Raw genomic sequence first — 17,463 nt, forward strand, 5'->3', positions numbered from 1 at the left:
GTAAATGTCGGTGGAATATTATTTATAGAACTTACTTGTCTTTGCTGATCAACATAATGTGACTCTTATCAGTGCATCAATAAAACAGAAGAAAGCGTGTGTGAAAGAGAGACGAGGCTTCACTGCTGTCAGATGTGTGAAGTCTCCATGTGTTCGGGGAGTGTGACCTCGCACCTGACGCGACGCGACGCGTTTGGCACGAGCACGCGCACACAGCTATATAAAGACCCCAGAGAGAGTCTGAGCATCATTCCGCTCAGAATTGACTCTTCAGCTTCTCTTTCCACCGACACGATGGAGAAACTCCCCTTCACGCACGGATTCAGCTCTGAAACCAACGCGACGCGACCCTGGAGACCCTGGATCCACAAAAGCAGTCACGAACGCAGAACAAACGCTTCGAAGGTGCGTTCAGCTATTATTAGACACACTATTATTGTGATGATGATATGAACTGATCTCTTTATTAATGATGTCTGTATTCCACAGCCTTATGAGAGAGCACCAGCTGCTGAGCAGCTCTTGAAAGCGCCTGAGATCACACACCCTGTCAAGTGAGTTCTGATAACGCTTTTCTAAACGTTTAGGGGTTACAAACGCTTTTTATTGGCTATACGATCATTAAGGGAACATTATTACATTGTATCATTTTGAAACATTCCATGAATGTTACTTTTGAACGCTCCCTGAAACTTGTAACATTTGAAGAACGTTAGATGAAGATTCCGTCTGATCATTTTCAAACGTTCTGGGAATGTTACTTTTTGAACGTTAGATGAACATCCAACTGAAACATTATATTAATGATGTTTAAATGTTTCTTTTTTTTATTAAACCTTGAAACCTGGAAAACCGTGCGTCTGATCTGTGGGACTCATGTTGATTTGTGCAGGTTGTTCTGGCCCAGATCTCGCTGTTTCGATTATCTGTACCTGGACGCTGAGGTCCTCCTGCGCAGTTATCCGGTTCAGGCCACTATCTGTCTGTGTGAGGACTCAGAGAGCGAGGATGACGAGGAGGATGAAGAGCCAGAGAAGAACCTCAGCTGAAGACCTTCATCACTTGATTTAGTCCATGCGTGTAAATAGTTGTGCTTATGTGTATAAAACTAGAAGTCAAAGTGTAAATATTTTATTTTTTAGTATTTATGTTAAATTATTCTACATGCCAACTGTAACTTATTTCCTACAAATAAATATTTGAAATATTATTTTTGCTCATTCTCTGAATCACGAGGTTGTCGAAATGAAGCAATGTCAGAAATCCTAATGTGAGTCTTAACAGAAAATGAATCATGATCTCATTAACTCATGAAAACACTATTTGTCTGAAAGGTGAAATCATCCAGTTTTTTTTAATGTTCTAAAAAAAGAAATCCTTGGACATTATGGGGACGTTACTTTTGAACGTTCTCTGAAACATTTCTCTAGCAACATTTCAAGCATCAGCTACACGTCAGACTTCAGGCAGAAGCGTTCCATTAATGTTTCTGTGCTAACACTTAGAGAACATTATTAAAGAGCAGATGACGAGTGTTCTTTAATGAACCTCTGTTCATATCTTCCACAGAATGTTTCTGTGTCTGTGGTTAAAAACAAATCTAAATGTTATTAATATGTTTTATTTGGACTCTAATGGTTCAGTTTTATAGAACATACAGACAGCTCTGAATGAAACTGAGACTGTTTTACTGAGATTCTCTTTACTCAGAAAGTTCATTGGACAGATGTTTCAGTGTGTGTGTGTGTGTGTGTGTGTGTTTGACACCTGCTCAGGCGTCACATGGATGTGTTAATGTCTGAACACGACACTGTTTTACAGTCACTTCCTCAGACACACAGACTCCTCTCACACACTCCGAGAACACAATATACATCACAGATCTTACATCTGCTCACACAGTATCTGAAAGCTGACACTCTACAAAACATACACTAAATCTGGATCCTCGACTCAGTTTTCAACTTCATAAAACACTTTTTGCAAAACACCTCACACAGTTCTCTGTGTAACACACACATCTAACAGGAATTACAGTTTTTTACGATTGCTATGACAGATTTTTCAATACTTTTAACAATTTTCCAAAACTCTTAACACAGTAAGCACTACATCCGCCTGTGTAAGCTATACTATTAACACATTTCTTGTTGCTTTAACACAAAATGCATACAATTAAAACAAATTTAAAATGCTTGAACTTCTTTTACACACAAGCTCAAACAAGACCAAAACAATGGATTTTTACTGCCAAATTTACCAATGATTTAACACTGTATGTCAGAACAGATAACACCATGTTCTAAACCTAACCTTACAGGCTAAAGTCAAGGTAAACAGCTGTTCATATTGTGAATTGAAACACAAATATATTCCCTGTATTTTATTCCATTGCTACTGAGAAACAGCTTATTGAAGTTATGCAAATATATAAATCACAGCTGATTCCCATCTAGGAAGCACACTCAGGTGTTGAGGTTCTTTCAATCACATGATCATATGTTCTAAAAGAGGACTCTTTGGGCTGATCTTGTGTGGAAAAGAAACAATATAGAGCAACACAAAGAAAGAAAGAAAGAAAGAAAGAAAGAAAGAAAGAATGCCTGCAAGAGGGAGAGGAAGACGAGTACCAGGACAAGGGAGAGGAGTGGGGCAAGGACAAGGGAGAGGAGTGGGGCAAGGACAAGGACGAGACAGAGGAGTGGGGCGAGGGCGAGGGAGAGGGAGAGGGAGAGGAGTTAGAATGCGTGGTGGCGCTCAAAGAAGGACCAGAGCTAGGGTAACTGATCAAATAAGAGCAACTATCATTGACCATGTCATAAACCATGGGCTATCATATAGAGAGGCTGGTGAACGAGTACAACCAAATCTCAGCCGGGACACAGTGGCATCCATTGTCCGTATTTTCAGAGAAACCAACAGGTAGGATATTGCTTCTCCTACAGCAAAGTGTACTGTAAATACTGTAATATTACCATTTACAGTATTAGAGTGACTGTATGCCTCCGGTCTCTAATATGTAACTGTATTTTGTTCCTCTAAGGATTCAACGTCTACCTCCCTCAGGGGGCAGAGGAAAGCTCCTGAATGAAGAACAGGAACTTGCTATTGTCAACATGGTGATTGCTGACAATGAAATAAAACTGAAGGACATTCAGTCCAGAGTTGTAGAGGACAACCTTGTCTTTGGGAACATTGCAGCAATCAGCATAACATCCATTTCTCGGACTCTAGCTAAACACAGAGTCCTAATGAAACAACTATACAAAGTTCCTTTTGAAAGGAACAGTGAGCGCATCACAGAACTCCGTCACCAATACGTCCAGGTAAGGTTATGCAATACAGTCATTACTGTACTATACACAGTGTGTTTTGCAGTAAACTACTCTATAAACCTGGAGTACATTAGGACATACAGTAGATATACAGTACAGCACAGCATGTACATACACTGTGTCTAATTACTTTCAGAGAGTCATGGAGTTGGAGGCCAATCAAGTCCCACATGAAATTATCTATGTTGACGAGGCTGGCTTCAACTTGGCGAAAAGGCGTCGCCGTGGGAGAAACATAATTGGTAAAAGGGCCACAGTTACCGTGCCGGGCCAGAGAGGAGCCAACATCACCATGTGTGCCGCAATCTCCAACAATGGTGCACTCCTGCATAAATGTGAGATTGGCCCCTACAACACCGACCGCCTTCTCCTATTTTTAGAAGACCTGCACGAAAGATTGGTGCCAGAGGTAGAAAGGGGACAGGTGGGAGACCACTTGCCAATATATGTGATCACATGGGACAATGTGGCATTCCACCATTCCCGTGCAGTCACAGCATGGTTTGACGCCCATCATAGGATGGTGTCCCTTTTCCTTGCTCCTTACTCCCCTTTCCTCAACCCCATTGAGGAGTTTTTCTCATCCTGGAGATGGAAGGTTTTTGACCATCGCCCACATGACCAAATGTCCCTCCTGGATGCAATGGATGCTGCATGCCAAGACATCACAGCTGAACACTGCCAGGGGTGGATAAGGCATGCAAAAAGATTCTTCCCATGATGCCTTGCCAGAGAAGATATCAGGTGTGATGTGGATGAGAACATGTGGCCAAATGCAGAAGACCGGGCAGATTAGAAGTTTACTTTGTTTTTTTTAATTATTATTCCGGTGCTTTTTCTGTTTGTATATCTTGCTGTAATGTCCTTTTGCAAATAAAGTCTTTACTGCAGCAATTCTGTCTCTGTCTTTTTTTAGAACTGTAACTGTACATTCTATAAAGCTACTCTGAGATGGTCATTCATTTTTTGTGACAAAATGCATGCATTTACTAAACCCAACAAAACAAAAATGTAGAGAGGCTTCAAAAGAAACTACAGTGCAAAACACAATCTCTGATCAATACAATATACTGTACTGTCCATTGTATAAGGGCAGACCTGTCACATAAAATAATGCAGTTTCTGTAATTTCAGCTGATGATAGTCTTTTTTTTGTCATTGTGTTATGATTGACTAAATGTTCCTGTTGGAAGAGAACATGTGTTAGTGTTTTGAATAATTATTTGATTTTGAAACATGTTTGCAGTGTTTTGGTAGACATAGTGTATTGTGTTAGTGTATTATTGTTTTTTGAAAATTAGATTTGGAGTTTAGTTTACAATGTGTGATTTTGAGCATGAAATTAACCGTTTTGCCAATTGTGCTTTTTAGGTGTGTTGGTGTGTTAAGAGTTTAGGAAATTTGTTAAATGTATTGAAAAATCTGTCATAGCGATTGTAAAAAACTGTAATATCATGGCAAATGTTTGCCTTTGAGATGTGTTTGTGATATTTTGAATGCATGCTTCATTTTGCAAGAGATGAAACTGTGTAAAGTTTTGAAAAAAGAGGCAAAGTTTTGAAAATGTGTGTATTAGTTCTTGGAAACAACTGTTTATCAAAAATATAATGCTTGTTTAATATACGTTTGCATTTGTTTGTGTATATGCATTAACGTTCAAAAGTGTCTTATGCTCATTGTGGCTGATCAGATATACAGTAAAAACTAAAAATGATGAAATATTATTCTACTGTAAAACATCTGTTTTCTGTGTGAATCTGTGTTAAAGTGTAATCTATTTCTGCTGTATTTTCAGCATCATTCCTCCAGTCTTCAGTGTCACATGATCTTCAGAAATCAGAATAATATGATGGTTATCAATGTTTTCAACATTAATATTTTTGTGGAAACTGTGATACATTTGAATTTTCAGGATTCACAGATGAACAGAAATCTTAAAAGAAAAAGTGTTTATTTCTTTAGAGTTTTGAACAGCAGTGAGTTTAGCCTTTATACAGTTAAAAATGACATTGAATTATCTAAAGATGACATCAGCGTCGTGATTCCTGCAGTTATGTGTGAATATCAGTGAGCGTGGGAAAGCAGAACGTGTGAGTGTGTGTGTGTGTGTACTGAGGTGTTGTGTTGGGAATATGTTGGAGTGTGTGTGTGTGTGTGTGTGTGTGTGTGTTTGTGTACTGAGGTGTTGTGTTGGGAATATGTTGGAGTGTGTGTGTGTGTGTGTGTACTGAGGTGTTGTGTTGGGAATACGTTGGAGTGTGTGTGTGTGTGTGTGTGTGTGTGTGTGTGTGTGTGTGTGTGTGTGTGTGTGTGTGTGTGTTTGTGTGTGTGTGTGTGTGTGTGAGGGGGTAAATGTTGTGTCCTTTAAGGGTGTGTGTAGATTCACACGGTGAGTTTCTGCTGTCTAATATAAAACACTTATAAAACACTGAAAGTTCAACATCAGATTGTTAAATGTTACCATTTAGATTGAATTTATATTTAGTTTTATGTCATTTTTAATTTCAACTTATTTCAGCCAAGGCAACATTTCTAAATGTCCTTTACCTTTTTATCTAATATTTATATTTAATTTAATTTAATTTCAACTTTATTTAAAAAAAAAAAAAAAAAAAATAACAATTGTAGTTAGTAATAGATAAAATAGATAAAACCCCTGAAAGCAGTATCCTGTAAAAAGTATTTTTAGAATCAAATTAATATTTAGAAGTGAAGAATGTTTTGCTGTCTGTTTGTGAACTTTTGACCAGCCTTTTCTCAGACTCTCATGAAAGGTGTCAGTGTGTGTGTGTGTGTGTGTGTGTGTGAGAGAGAGAGTGTGTGATTTAACACTGTTAGAGATGTTGTGTGACTGCGGGAACTCGTGTGTTTCTGAGCCGTTATGAGCTCTGTTTCATCATATCTCAGTGTCCAGAGGTTTATCTAACCCCCAGGACTGCTCTGTAATGACCTCCCCATAACCCTCAGATCTGTGTGAGAGTGTGTGAGCTACACAGAGGTGTGTGTGTGTGAGAGTTTGTGATCTGCCAGCAGAGGGCGCAAGAGCTCATTATGATACTGTATTTTTATTTTTATTTGCTGCCAAAATTCTTCAGCACATCTGGATCAGGTTTTCCTGCACGTACAAACGATATTCATGTTTGTTATGTAAGCTTTAATTGAACTTAATTACCACTTTCCTTTAAAAATAAAGAGAAAACTAATGATTTTGCATGATACAATGTGCAAAATATTTCTATAATTATGTTTATCGCTAATTTAAGGGCTAATTTTATTCCTAAATAATTTTTAATAATAATAATAATAGTATTATACTTTCTATAATTCTAATTTGGGGCTAATATCAGGACAATTTTATGTAAATTGCTTAAAAAAAAAGAGAGAGAAAAAAAAAAAAAATTTTTACAAAAATTATCGTCATATTAGCCCCAAATTAGAATTGTATATATATATATATATATATGTATATATATTTAGTGCACACATACTGGTAAAAAAAACAAACAAACAATTATAAGCTGAATGCACAATAAAAGCCTCTGCTAAATGCATAAATGCAAATATATATGTAAAGACTTCTATGGCAGCAGAGGGCGCTGTTTCACCGGTTTGTTTGTCTTGGATAAATCCAGTCAGATTTATTTTCATGTAATATTTTCCTCCAGACGGACTGATGTTCCTTGTTGATCACCGTATCAGTAATTCTGTTTTAAAAAGTCATATTTAAATAAAGAAAATGCACACAGAGCACGTGCTGCGTTACATTCCAGCAGCTTAAACACATATTTACACATCTGCTAACGAAAACCTGAAAATATCATTGACTTTTTTCTATAATATATATATTTTTAACCATTGAGAAAGTTTTGTCATTTTTAGCTAAAAACTTATATAACAACAAGATAAAGAATTTTAAAATGCATACAAACACGGATGCGCGAGACTAGTTATTTTATCTGCTTGATAACTAGTTATTTGTTATCATTTTATGATCATAATTGCAAACACACTGGTTTATATAGCAAATATTAACGTTCCCATAATGTTTGCAAAACATTTACCTTTAACCTTTGCACAACCAAAATAAAAAATTAGTAAAATGTTTTAAAAACGTTTTGAACCTTCATAGAAGATTCAGAAATAATTAAGGGAGTGCTAGTAAAACATTTTTAGATTATATTTTGTTAGCGGACTGTGTGGTTAAATGTGTTGTTCATTTAAGATTCACCAGACTCAAGTAAACACATCGCTCTTTCACAGGACTGCGGAGGGTTAACAGTGTTTCAAAACAGCCACTTAACAAGGAACCAGAAACACACATCAGCACCCCCACAACACAAGAGCAAGACAAACTAATGTGTGTGTGTGTGTGTGTGTGTGTGTGTGTTCAGTTCTTCACCATCTGAACTGCAGCTGTAGGTTGAAGCTTCCAAAAAACTCAGAAAGCTCATAAATCAAGAGGTGTGTGTGGGGGGGGGGGGGGGTAGCAACACTCACACACACACACACACACACACACACTTGTTTAACTGTTAAGATGAGAATATAGCATCAGGTCAGTGTTCACATGGAGATCAGGTTAATGTTCATCTGATGCGTTTTTCTGCTCCACGCTCATGGAATGTCTCAATTAGATCCTGAGCATGTGCATCACTTTCTGACACACACACACACACACACACACACACACACACACACACACACACAGACACACACACACACACACAGACACAGACACACAGACACACACACACACACACACACACACACACACACACACACACACACACACACACACACATACACACAATTGAATCGAAATTGTAAATTCTACTTCTTGTTACAAGTATGGAAGAACCATCACTTCTAACACAAAAGACTGCTTTTTAAGTTATCTTCCTGATGTATCCAAATTCCTTAGCATATCCAAAACCTCAGAACAACTTGATGATGTAACAGAAACTATGGACTCTCTCTTTTCTAGCACTTTAAATACAGTTGCTCCTTTACGCTTAAGGAAGGTTAAGGAAAACAGTTTGACACCATGGTATAATGAGCATACTCGCACCCTAAAGAGAGCAGCCCGAAAAATGGAGCGCAGCTGGAGGAAAACAAAACTAGAGGTATTTCGTATTGCTTGGCGGGAAAGTAACATATCCTACAGAAAAGCATTAAAAACTGCTAGATCCGATTACTTTTCTTCTCTTTTAGAAGAAAACAAACATAACCCCAGGTATTTGTTCAATACAGTGGCTAAATTAACGAAAAATAAAGCCTCAACAAGTGTTGACATTTCCCAACACCACAGCAGTAATGACTTTATGAACTACTTTACTTCTAAAATCGATACTATTAGAGATAAAATTGCAACCATTCAGCCGTCAGCTACAGTATCACATCAGACAGTGCACTATAGACCCCCTGAGGAACAGTTCCACTCATTCTCTACTATAGGAGAGGAAGAATTGTATAAACTTGTTAAATCATCTAAACCAACAACATGTATGTTAGACCCTATACCATCTAAGCTCCTAAAAGAGGTGCTTCCAGAAGTCATAAATCCTCTTCTGACTATTATTAATTCCTCATTGTCTTTAGGACATGTCCCCAAAACCTTCAAACTGGCTGTTATTAAGCCTCTCATCAAAAAACAAACCACAGCTTGACCCCAAAGAACTAGTTAATTACAGACCAATCTCGAATCTCCCTTTTCTGTCCAAGATACTAGAAAAGGTGGTATCCTCACAATTATATTCCTTCTTAGAGAAAAATGGTATATGTGAGGATTTCCAGTCAGGATTTAGACAGTATCATAGTACTGAGACTGCTCTCCTTAGAGTTACAAATGATCTGCTCTTATCATCTGATCGTGGGTGTATCTCTCTATTAGTTTTATTGGATCTTAGTGCTGCGTTTGACACAATTGACCACAACATTATTTTGCATAGACTTGAACACTTAGTTGGCATCAGTGGAAGTGCATTAGCATGGTTTAAATCGTACTTATATGACCGCCATCAGTTCGTAGCAGTGAATGAAGATGTATCCTATCGATCACAAGTGCAGTATGGAGTACCTCAAGGCTCAGTACTAGGGCCGCTACTCTTCACGCTTTATATGTTACCCTTGGGAGATATCATCAGGAAACATGGTGTTAGCTTTCCATGCATTTATGCATTCCATGCATTTATGAGCTCAAGGTTAGATAATTGTAATGCTTTATTGGGTGGTTGTTCTGCACGCTTAGTAAACAAACTACAGCTAGTACAAAATGCAGCAGCAAGAGTTCTTACTAGAACCAGGAAGTATGACCATATTAGCCCGGTCCTGTCAACACTGCACTGGCTCCCTATCAAGCATCGCATAGATTTTAAAATATTGCTTATTACTTATAAAGCCCTGAATGGTTTAGCACCTCAGTATTTGAATGAGCTCCTTTTACATTATAATCCTCTACGTACGCTACGTTCTCAAAACTCAGGCAATTTGATAATACCTAGAATATCAAAATCAGCTGCAGGCGGCAGATCCTTTTCCTATTTGGCGCCTAAACTCTGGAATAACCTACCTAACATTGTTCGGGAGGCAGACACACTCTTGCAGTTTAAATCTAGATTAAAGACCCATCTCTTTAACCTGGCATACACATAACATACTAATATGCTTTTATTATCCAAATCCGTTAAAGGATTTTTAGGCTGCATTAATTAGGTAAACCGGAACCGGAAACACTTCCCATAACACCCGATGTACTTGCTACATCATTAGAAGAATGGCATCTACGCTAATATTTGTCTGTTTCTCTCTTGTTCCGAGGTCACCGTAGCCACCAGATCCAGTCTGTGTCCAGATCAGAGGGTCACTGCAGTCACCCGGATCCAGTACGTATCCAGACCAGATGCTGGATCAGCACCTAGAAAGGACCTCTACATCCCTGAAAGACAGCGGAGACCAGGACAACTAGAGCCCCAGATACAGATCCCCTGTAAAGACCTTGTCTCAGAGGAGCACCAGGACAAGACCACAGGAAACAGATGATTCTTCTGCACAATCTGACTTTGCTGCAGCCTGGAATTGAACTACTGGTTTCGTCTGGTCAGAGGAGAACTGCCCCCCCAACTGAGCCTGGTTTCTCCCAAGGTTTTTTTCTCCATTCTGTCACCGATGGAGTTTCGGTTCCTTGCCGCTGTCGCCTCTGGCTTGCTTAGTTGGGGTCACTTCATCTACAGCGATATCGTTGACTTGATTGTAAATAAATGCACAGACACTATTTAACTGAACAGAGATGACATCACTGAATTCAATGATGAACTGCCTTTAACTATCATTTTTGCATTATTGACACTGTTTTCCTAATGAATGTTGTTCAGTTGCTTTGACGCAATGTATTTTGTTTAAAGCGCTATATAAATAAAGGTGACACACTCTCTCTCTCTCTCTCTCACACACACACACAAACACACACACACACTCTCTCTCTATCTATCACACACACACACACACACACACACTCTCTCTCTCTCTCTCTCTATCACACACACACACACACACACACACACTCTCTCTCTCTCTCTCTCTCTCTCTCTCTCTCTCACACACACACACAAACACACACACACACACACACTCTCTCTCTCTCACACACACACACACTCTCTCTCTCTCTCTCTCTCTCACACACTCTCACACACACACACACACACACACACACACTCACTCTCTCTCTCTCTCTCTCTCACACACGCACTCTCACACACACTCACACACACACACACACACACACACACACACACACACACACACACACACACACACACACACACACACACACACACACTCTCTCTCTCACACACACACACACACACACACACACACACACACACACACACTCTCTCTCTCTCTCTCTATCACACACACACACACACACACACACACTCTCTCTCTCTATCTATCACACACACACACACACACACACACACTCTCTCTCTCTCTCTCTATCACACACACACACACACACACACACACACTCTCTCTCTCTCTCTCTCTCTCTCTCTCTCACACACACACACAAACACACACACACACACTCTCTCTCTCTCACACACACACACACTCTCTCTCTCTCTCTCTCTCTCACACACTCTCACACACACACACACACACACACACACTCACTCTCTCTCTCTCTCTCTCTCTCACACACACGCACTCTCACACACACTCACACACACACACACACACACACACACGAGGCCCATCTGGTTGAGTGACCTGTAGTAATTAGTTATTAATCTTCCCATGAGACAGAGCTGAGCTGGAATACATTAACACGCTTACTGACACTCAGCAACACACACAGCGGGATGATGGAAGCCCCAGGGGGTTATGGGTAGAAAGACTCAGGCGAAGGGGCGGAGCATGTCAGGGGCAGAGCCAGCTGATTGGACGCTAACAGAATGTAGATAATGTTTGAACTAATCGTTACTAAATATGTGAGGCTTCCCAATACAAAACACACTGATTCGTTGCTAGGGTGGTGTTAGTGGTTGCTAGGTTGTCGTGGGCATTGCTATGTGTTTGTTGGGTGTCTTCAGTGTTTTCACTCAAACTGGTTGCTGCGGGAGTTACACACACTAAATACTCAGCATTTAGGGTTTGATCACATTATTTTGAGCTGTGTGTTTATCGGTTTACTGTCCTTTTGAGAAATAAGACTATAAATGTGTGTGTAGAGGTTTGGAGCTGTAATCTCTCTCTCTCTCTCTCTCACACACACACACACACACAGTCATTCTCCAGTGTGTTTAACATCTGGATGTTATGTCAGACATCAGTAATTTCTGATACTCACCTCACATGATTGGTGACAGAAACACCAGCGTGACTTTATCCTGCAGAACTAAAGCAGGCTTCGGTTGAAAAAGACACATTTAATGCGTGTAAAAATGCCTCTGGTCACATCTGCACACATGCACAAATCAAAGCACTGACGCAGCACGACATGAAACCTTTTCTTAAGAACACGGTATACAAGAAAATGAATTAAATCCAAAGCTCTATTCAAAAAATGACAGAAAATACTTCTAAACACCCCAAAATACACACATTTTTGGATTTATTAAATTAATTGTATATAAAATGTAATTATAATCTCATTGGACAGTGTTGATCATTTCATGGGTAAATTTAATAAAAACCGCAGGAAAATTATTAAATATTATGCACAAAGAAAATGTAGCTGCTTATTTTGTAACAATCAATTTTTAATGTGATGCACCTTGTTATTATACCATTATTCCAAAGTATAATTGATTTTGCATCAGAATAATGAGATTTGGGGTGAATTGAATAAAAAATATGTCAAAATTTTCTTCATGGCTTCTGCATTAATATTTTTTTCAGTTATCAATTGTTTTATATTACTGTAAATAATAGATTTATATATAAAACCAATGCAACTATGATATGCAAATAATACAAGATATATCAAATTTGGGATCAAAACAATGAGAATTGGGTTGAATTTACATGAAAATATTGCGGTGCACTGATGCAAACATGATTTTCTTCGTGCATGATTTTTTTTTAGCTTGTATTATTTTATTTAGATTACTATAAATCATATATATTTTTTCAAATTGAAATCAACAAATTAAAGTCAGCACAACAATGCAACTGTAATCTGTAAATACTGCATAATGTAATTGGGTGAAAATGTTCTTAATTGACATGAAAATACTGACTCAGGGCAAACGTAAAACAATTTTTTTTCAGCTCATGAAAATATTGCCACAGAGCAAACAAAAAATCATTATTTTCTTTTTGCATTCTTAATCCATTAAAAATTATGGATTTTATTTTAGTTACCAAATTAAAAGCAATAACTACAAACTATGTTTAAATAGGGTTAGGAATAATTATAGCAGGTAAATTAATATGAAAATAATGCCACAGTGCAAAAAAATAAAAAAACATTATTTTCATCGTGCAAACTATAATTTCTTCCTTTTTAAGGTTGTATTCTGACCGACATGTGTTTTTGATACTAGTGCTTGTGTAAATATATCAAAACTTAATGTTTGATTAGTAATATGCATTGCTAAGAACTTAATTTGAACAACTTTAAAGATGATTTTTTTGCTCCCTCAGATTCCAGATTTTCAAATAGTTGTATCTCAGACAAATATCGTCCAAACCATACATGAATGGAGAGATGATTTATTCAGCTCCTTTCTAATGATGCATGAATCTCAGTTTGAAAGCAATGACTCTTATGACTGGTTTTGTGCTGCAGGCTCTCATCACAGGGATGTTTCCAGGCTGGTAAAGCAGCAGGTGTTTTGCGGTCAGCTGCCGTTGGTGATGATGACCGATGTGCCGTTGTGTGTGGTGCTGGTCTGAAAGTGCATGTGTGTGTTCACGTCATAACGGGACAGTCTGTCGGAGCCGGGACTGCTCAGAGCGGACAGCGAGGCTGGACTCTCGTCTCTGTCGTCTCGGTGCAGGACGAGACGGGGCGGTCCTCTACAGACGGACGAGAAGACGTCACTCATGCAGCCGTCCTCCACTTTAATCGGCTCCTGTCTGGCACCCATCCGGCTCTGGGAAATCCCTGAACTGTCTCCCGAATCGCCCGAGGAGCCTGGAGATCCGTCCACACGCTCCTCGTCCCAGTGAGCTGCCGAAGAGATTTCATGAAACCGTGACGTTTTTACTGAATATCTGTGTGTTGAAGTTCCTGTGTTTGTGTCTATAAAGATGTTCAGTTGTAGATATTTTTATTATTAACCAGTTAGTTCCAGTGCTTGATGCTGATTGGCTGAGTCACGTTCAAAGCTGACTGACGCTACAAAGTAACAAACACCTCTGTTTACGTTTGTGTGTTGCTCGGCAACCACTTTGTTACAGCCACAACTGATTCTGAGGAGCTTCATTGTTTGGTGGAAGAATATTGTTGTTATTAATATCATCATTATACTTTATTTGCTCTGATTTATTTTGTGAAACCTTACCACGTATATATGGAATAACTTAACAACACACATTAGCTGTTATAAATTCACTTTAACTCACAACTTCACAAATTCACAAATTAAAGTTGTGAATAAAAGAATGATACTTTTGAAAACACTTATGTACTTCATGACAGCAGCAACAAAACTATTTAAACACTTTCATTTTTTAATGAAGTGAGAAATCTTGTTGTTGTGTTTTCTCTTAAAACAAAACAAAAATACTTTTATTCATCAAGGAAGTATTAAAATGATCAAAAGTGCCATTGAAGAAATGTATAATGTTACAAAAGATTTATATTTCAGATAAATGCTGTTCTTTTTTAATAAAAAAAAAATGTGATTATATTATTATAGTTCACGAAAAAAAAAGTCCAGCTCATTTTTAACTGGAATCATGTTTCAAATTTTTGCTGTATTTTTTGATTAAATAAATGCAACCTTGGTGAGCAGAAGAGACTTTTCACAAAGATGTATACATTTAAATGATTCCAAATTTATGAATGGATGTACATCACAGTTTCCACAGAAACACAAACTGTCTTCAGTACTGATAATAATCAGAGATGTTTCTTGAGCAGTGATGGTTTCTGAAGATCATGTGACTCACCGTGAGTTTGATGGACGTGTTGAGTTGCTTTAGTGGCATCCCACCATCCCTCTCTCTGTGTGTGTGAGGCGTGTGTGTGTGTGTGTGTTTGAGCACACGTGTCCAGTCGCTGCGGGGAGGCGGAGTCTGTCAGAGGGCTGCCGTCCCATTGGCTGTCGCGATCAGAATCTGAGCGCTCGGGCTGGAAGAAGGGAAACTGCTAAAAACACAGAACAGGAAGTGAAGAGAGAAAACTTTGAAAATGCACTCAGTAAATATTAATGTTTTTTACTGTATTATTAAGCAAATAAATGCAGCCTTGGTGTATACATAAATAAATACATACACACAAAATGATCCAGCGATGATAATATAGTGAGTGAAACAATATGCATTTTATACATTATGCATTTGTAAAGTGCATTAGGGATTTGAGTGTGCCTGTGAGTGAGATGATAATAACTGTATTGATTTATTTCGACTGATACCTGAGAGTACGGAGAAGCGTGGCTCTTGGCTGGGGTCTGGTTTGCGTAAGGGAACGCAGGTTTGCTGGGCTTTAGCTGCTCCAGAGACAGCGCCAGTCCTCTGTACTCCGTGTCCCTAAACACACACATTATTACTCTCAACATACACTGCTGGAGGTCACCGGAAAACACTTCAAAAAAATGCATAGTTTTTAGTGCAAACATTTTTTTTTGCATATGTTATTAATTTATATATATATATATATATAATAAAATACACTTTTAACAACTTTTGCATCCAGATCTGTTTTTAAATGCAAAAAAAAAGCAAAAAAAAAAAAAAGCAATTAGCACATTGGCCCCGCCCCCAAACCTTGTGTTCAAGCCAAAAAATGCTCCTGTATGAGTTTTTGTCTCCTATGTATGTTTATTGTCCTGAATTATTATTAATTTGTTTATTTTTTACATGCATTAGTTAGATTTGTCTCTGTAAAATACATTCAGCCTCTTCCTCATATCTCTCACACACTCGCTCAAGTTACTGATCAGACACAGTACGGTCTCAGTTGACAAATATGAAGTTATGACTGTTTCAGCGGGTCAAAAGTGGGCTGTGAATGTGTAAGGTGTTTTCTTAAAGCGACAGGAGGGTTAATCAGTTAAACCTGAGTCCTGTGACACAAGGCAAAGCTTGTGCAATGTGTCTGATTTCTGATTTCACAGCAACTGAACTCACGAGACACACAGCAAACAGCCTTCACTCGGCTCTTATCATGAATATACACCTGACAGGCTTGTGTTACCAGACGCACGTTTTTCACTGTTCCTGACAGCCGTATGCATTGTGTTTCAGACGACCTCGCTTTGACCTGGGTTTTGATACGTGTGTGTATGTGTTCTTTATTCCATCGTGAGGTGTGTTTGAGAGGGAAATGTTGGCGTGACTCACGTGAGGACGTAGTTGACGCTGACGATGCAGTGTGGACGAGACGAGCGAATATTGTGAACGATGGTGGCGTAACTCTGCACCCAAACCCAGCCGCCGTGTTTGGACAGGAAGCGGTAATATTTAGTGGTCACCTGACCTTTGACCAGCACTGCAGAAACACAGACACACATTATACATCAAACTGATTCTACTGAACTCATATTAATATGTGAAACATTTTTAGGGCTCAGAAAGAGTGGAACATACATTTAATTATGACTGTTTAAAATGACAAAACAATAAAAAATCTGACAAAATGAGACAAAAAAAGATACTAATGTGTGTAAGATGTGTGTGTGTGTGTGTGTGTATGTGCGTGCGCATGTGTTAAATATGTAAATATATAATATTTGTAAATATATGTATGTTGCAGTACTTATCAAGCCAACTTAAAGTCGATTTATTCTAGTTAAATCTAGTTAATGTTTGTTAACATTAGTTAATAAAAATAAAACTGTTGATTGTTAGTCCATGTCAGCTCGCATCCATTAAATAATATTAACAGATACAGCATTTAAATCTATTAACGAAATTAACATTAACATTAACATATCTATATAAACAAATTATATATATCCAAATAATACTTTTTAACATTGCTATTAGCAAAAAAAACAAACAAAAAAAAACAATATAATTTTTTTATAAAATTATAAAAACGTATATTATTAATAATTGTTTTATTAATTACTTAATTCATATATAAATGTATAATAATTAATAAAATAAAATATATTTTCTGTAGCCTCAGATTCTGGTTCTTCTTCTTCTTGATCTTAATGCCGCTTTTGATGGTCAATCACAATCTCTTACAATCACAAACTTTACAGGTGTTCCCCAGGGTTCAATTTTAGGCCCATTATTTTTTTAGCTATCTGTGACTGAAAGGCTTATTTATGCTTTCGTATTTTCCAGAATTGCCTACTGTAATACACTTCTTGCTGGGGTTTCTATAACTACACTCAACAAACTGCAATGTGTGCCAAATTCTGCAGCAAGGATCCAGGTTCGGAGTTGATTTTAAAATCCTAATGCTCACACATAACATAGCACATCACATATAAAGATCCAT

The 17,463-nt window shown here is 38.1% G+C and overlaps 2 protein-coding genes across 4 annotated transcripts in view; one reads left to right on the forward strand and one right to left on the reverse strand.

The window, feature by feature from the left end:
• The first annotated feature begins 234 nt into the window (after positions 1 to 234).
• On the forward strand, positions 235 to 1,210 carry ripply2 (ripply transcriptional repressor 2). The gene is made up of 3 exons (XM_059510444.1): positions 235 to 405; positions 490 to 554; positions 851 to 1,210. The coding sequence occupies exons 1-3, from the start codon at positions 295 to 297 to the stop codon at positions 1,047 to 1,049; spliced, it is 375 nt and encodes a 124-aa protein (XP_059366427.1). The 5' UTR covers positions 235 to 294; the 3' UTR covers positions 1,050 to 1,210.
• Positions 1,211 to 13,658: 12,448 nt separating this feature from the next.
• sim1b (SIM bHLH transcription factor 1b) overlaps positions 13,659 to 17,463 on the reverse strand; it is a 12,132-nt gene continuing 8,327 nt past the window's right edge. For 2 of the 3 annotated variants that reach the window (XM_059510507.1, XM_059510505.1), the window contains exons 9-12: positions 16,353 to 16,500; positions 15,425 to 15,539; positions 14,958 to 15,156; positions 13,659 to 14,013 (exon numbers count right to left, since the gene is read on the reverse strand). In XM_059510507.1, the coding sequence (XP_059366490.1) occupies positions 13,682 to 14,013; positions 14,958 to 15,156; positions 15,425 to 15,539; positions 16,353 to 16,500 (794 nt within the window). In that variant the 3' untranslated portion in view covers positions 13,659 to 13,681. The remainder of the gene's footprint in view (positions 14,014 to 14,957; positions 15,157 to 15,424; positions 15,540 to 16,352; positions 16,501 to 17,463) is intronic. The other variant, XM_059510506.1, reaches the window with a different exon arrangement.

The sequence above is a fragment of the Carassius carassius genome, chromosome 26, assembly GCF_963082965.1.
Source record: "Carassius carassius chromosome 26, fCarCar2.1, whole genome shotgun sequence".
Taxonomy (NCBI): domain Eukaryota; kingdom Metazoa; phylum Chordata; class Actinopteri; order Cypriniformes; family Cyprinidae; genus Carassius; species Carassius carassius.

Excerpts from the sequence above, each read along its gene's own strand:
- ripply2 (XM_059510444.1), top strand. The coding sequence starts at position 295 with ATGGAGAAACTCCCCTTCACGCACGGATTCAGCTCTGAAACCAACGCG. Across the intron at positions 406-489 it reads GCAGAACAAACGCTTCGAAG|CCTTATGAGAGAGCACCAGC; the intron begins GTGCGTTCAGCT and ends TGTATTCCACAG. Across the intron at positions 555-850 it reads GAGATCACACACCCTGTCAA|AACCGTGCGTCTGATCTGTG; the intron begins GTGAGTTCTGAT and ends TGAAACCTGGAA.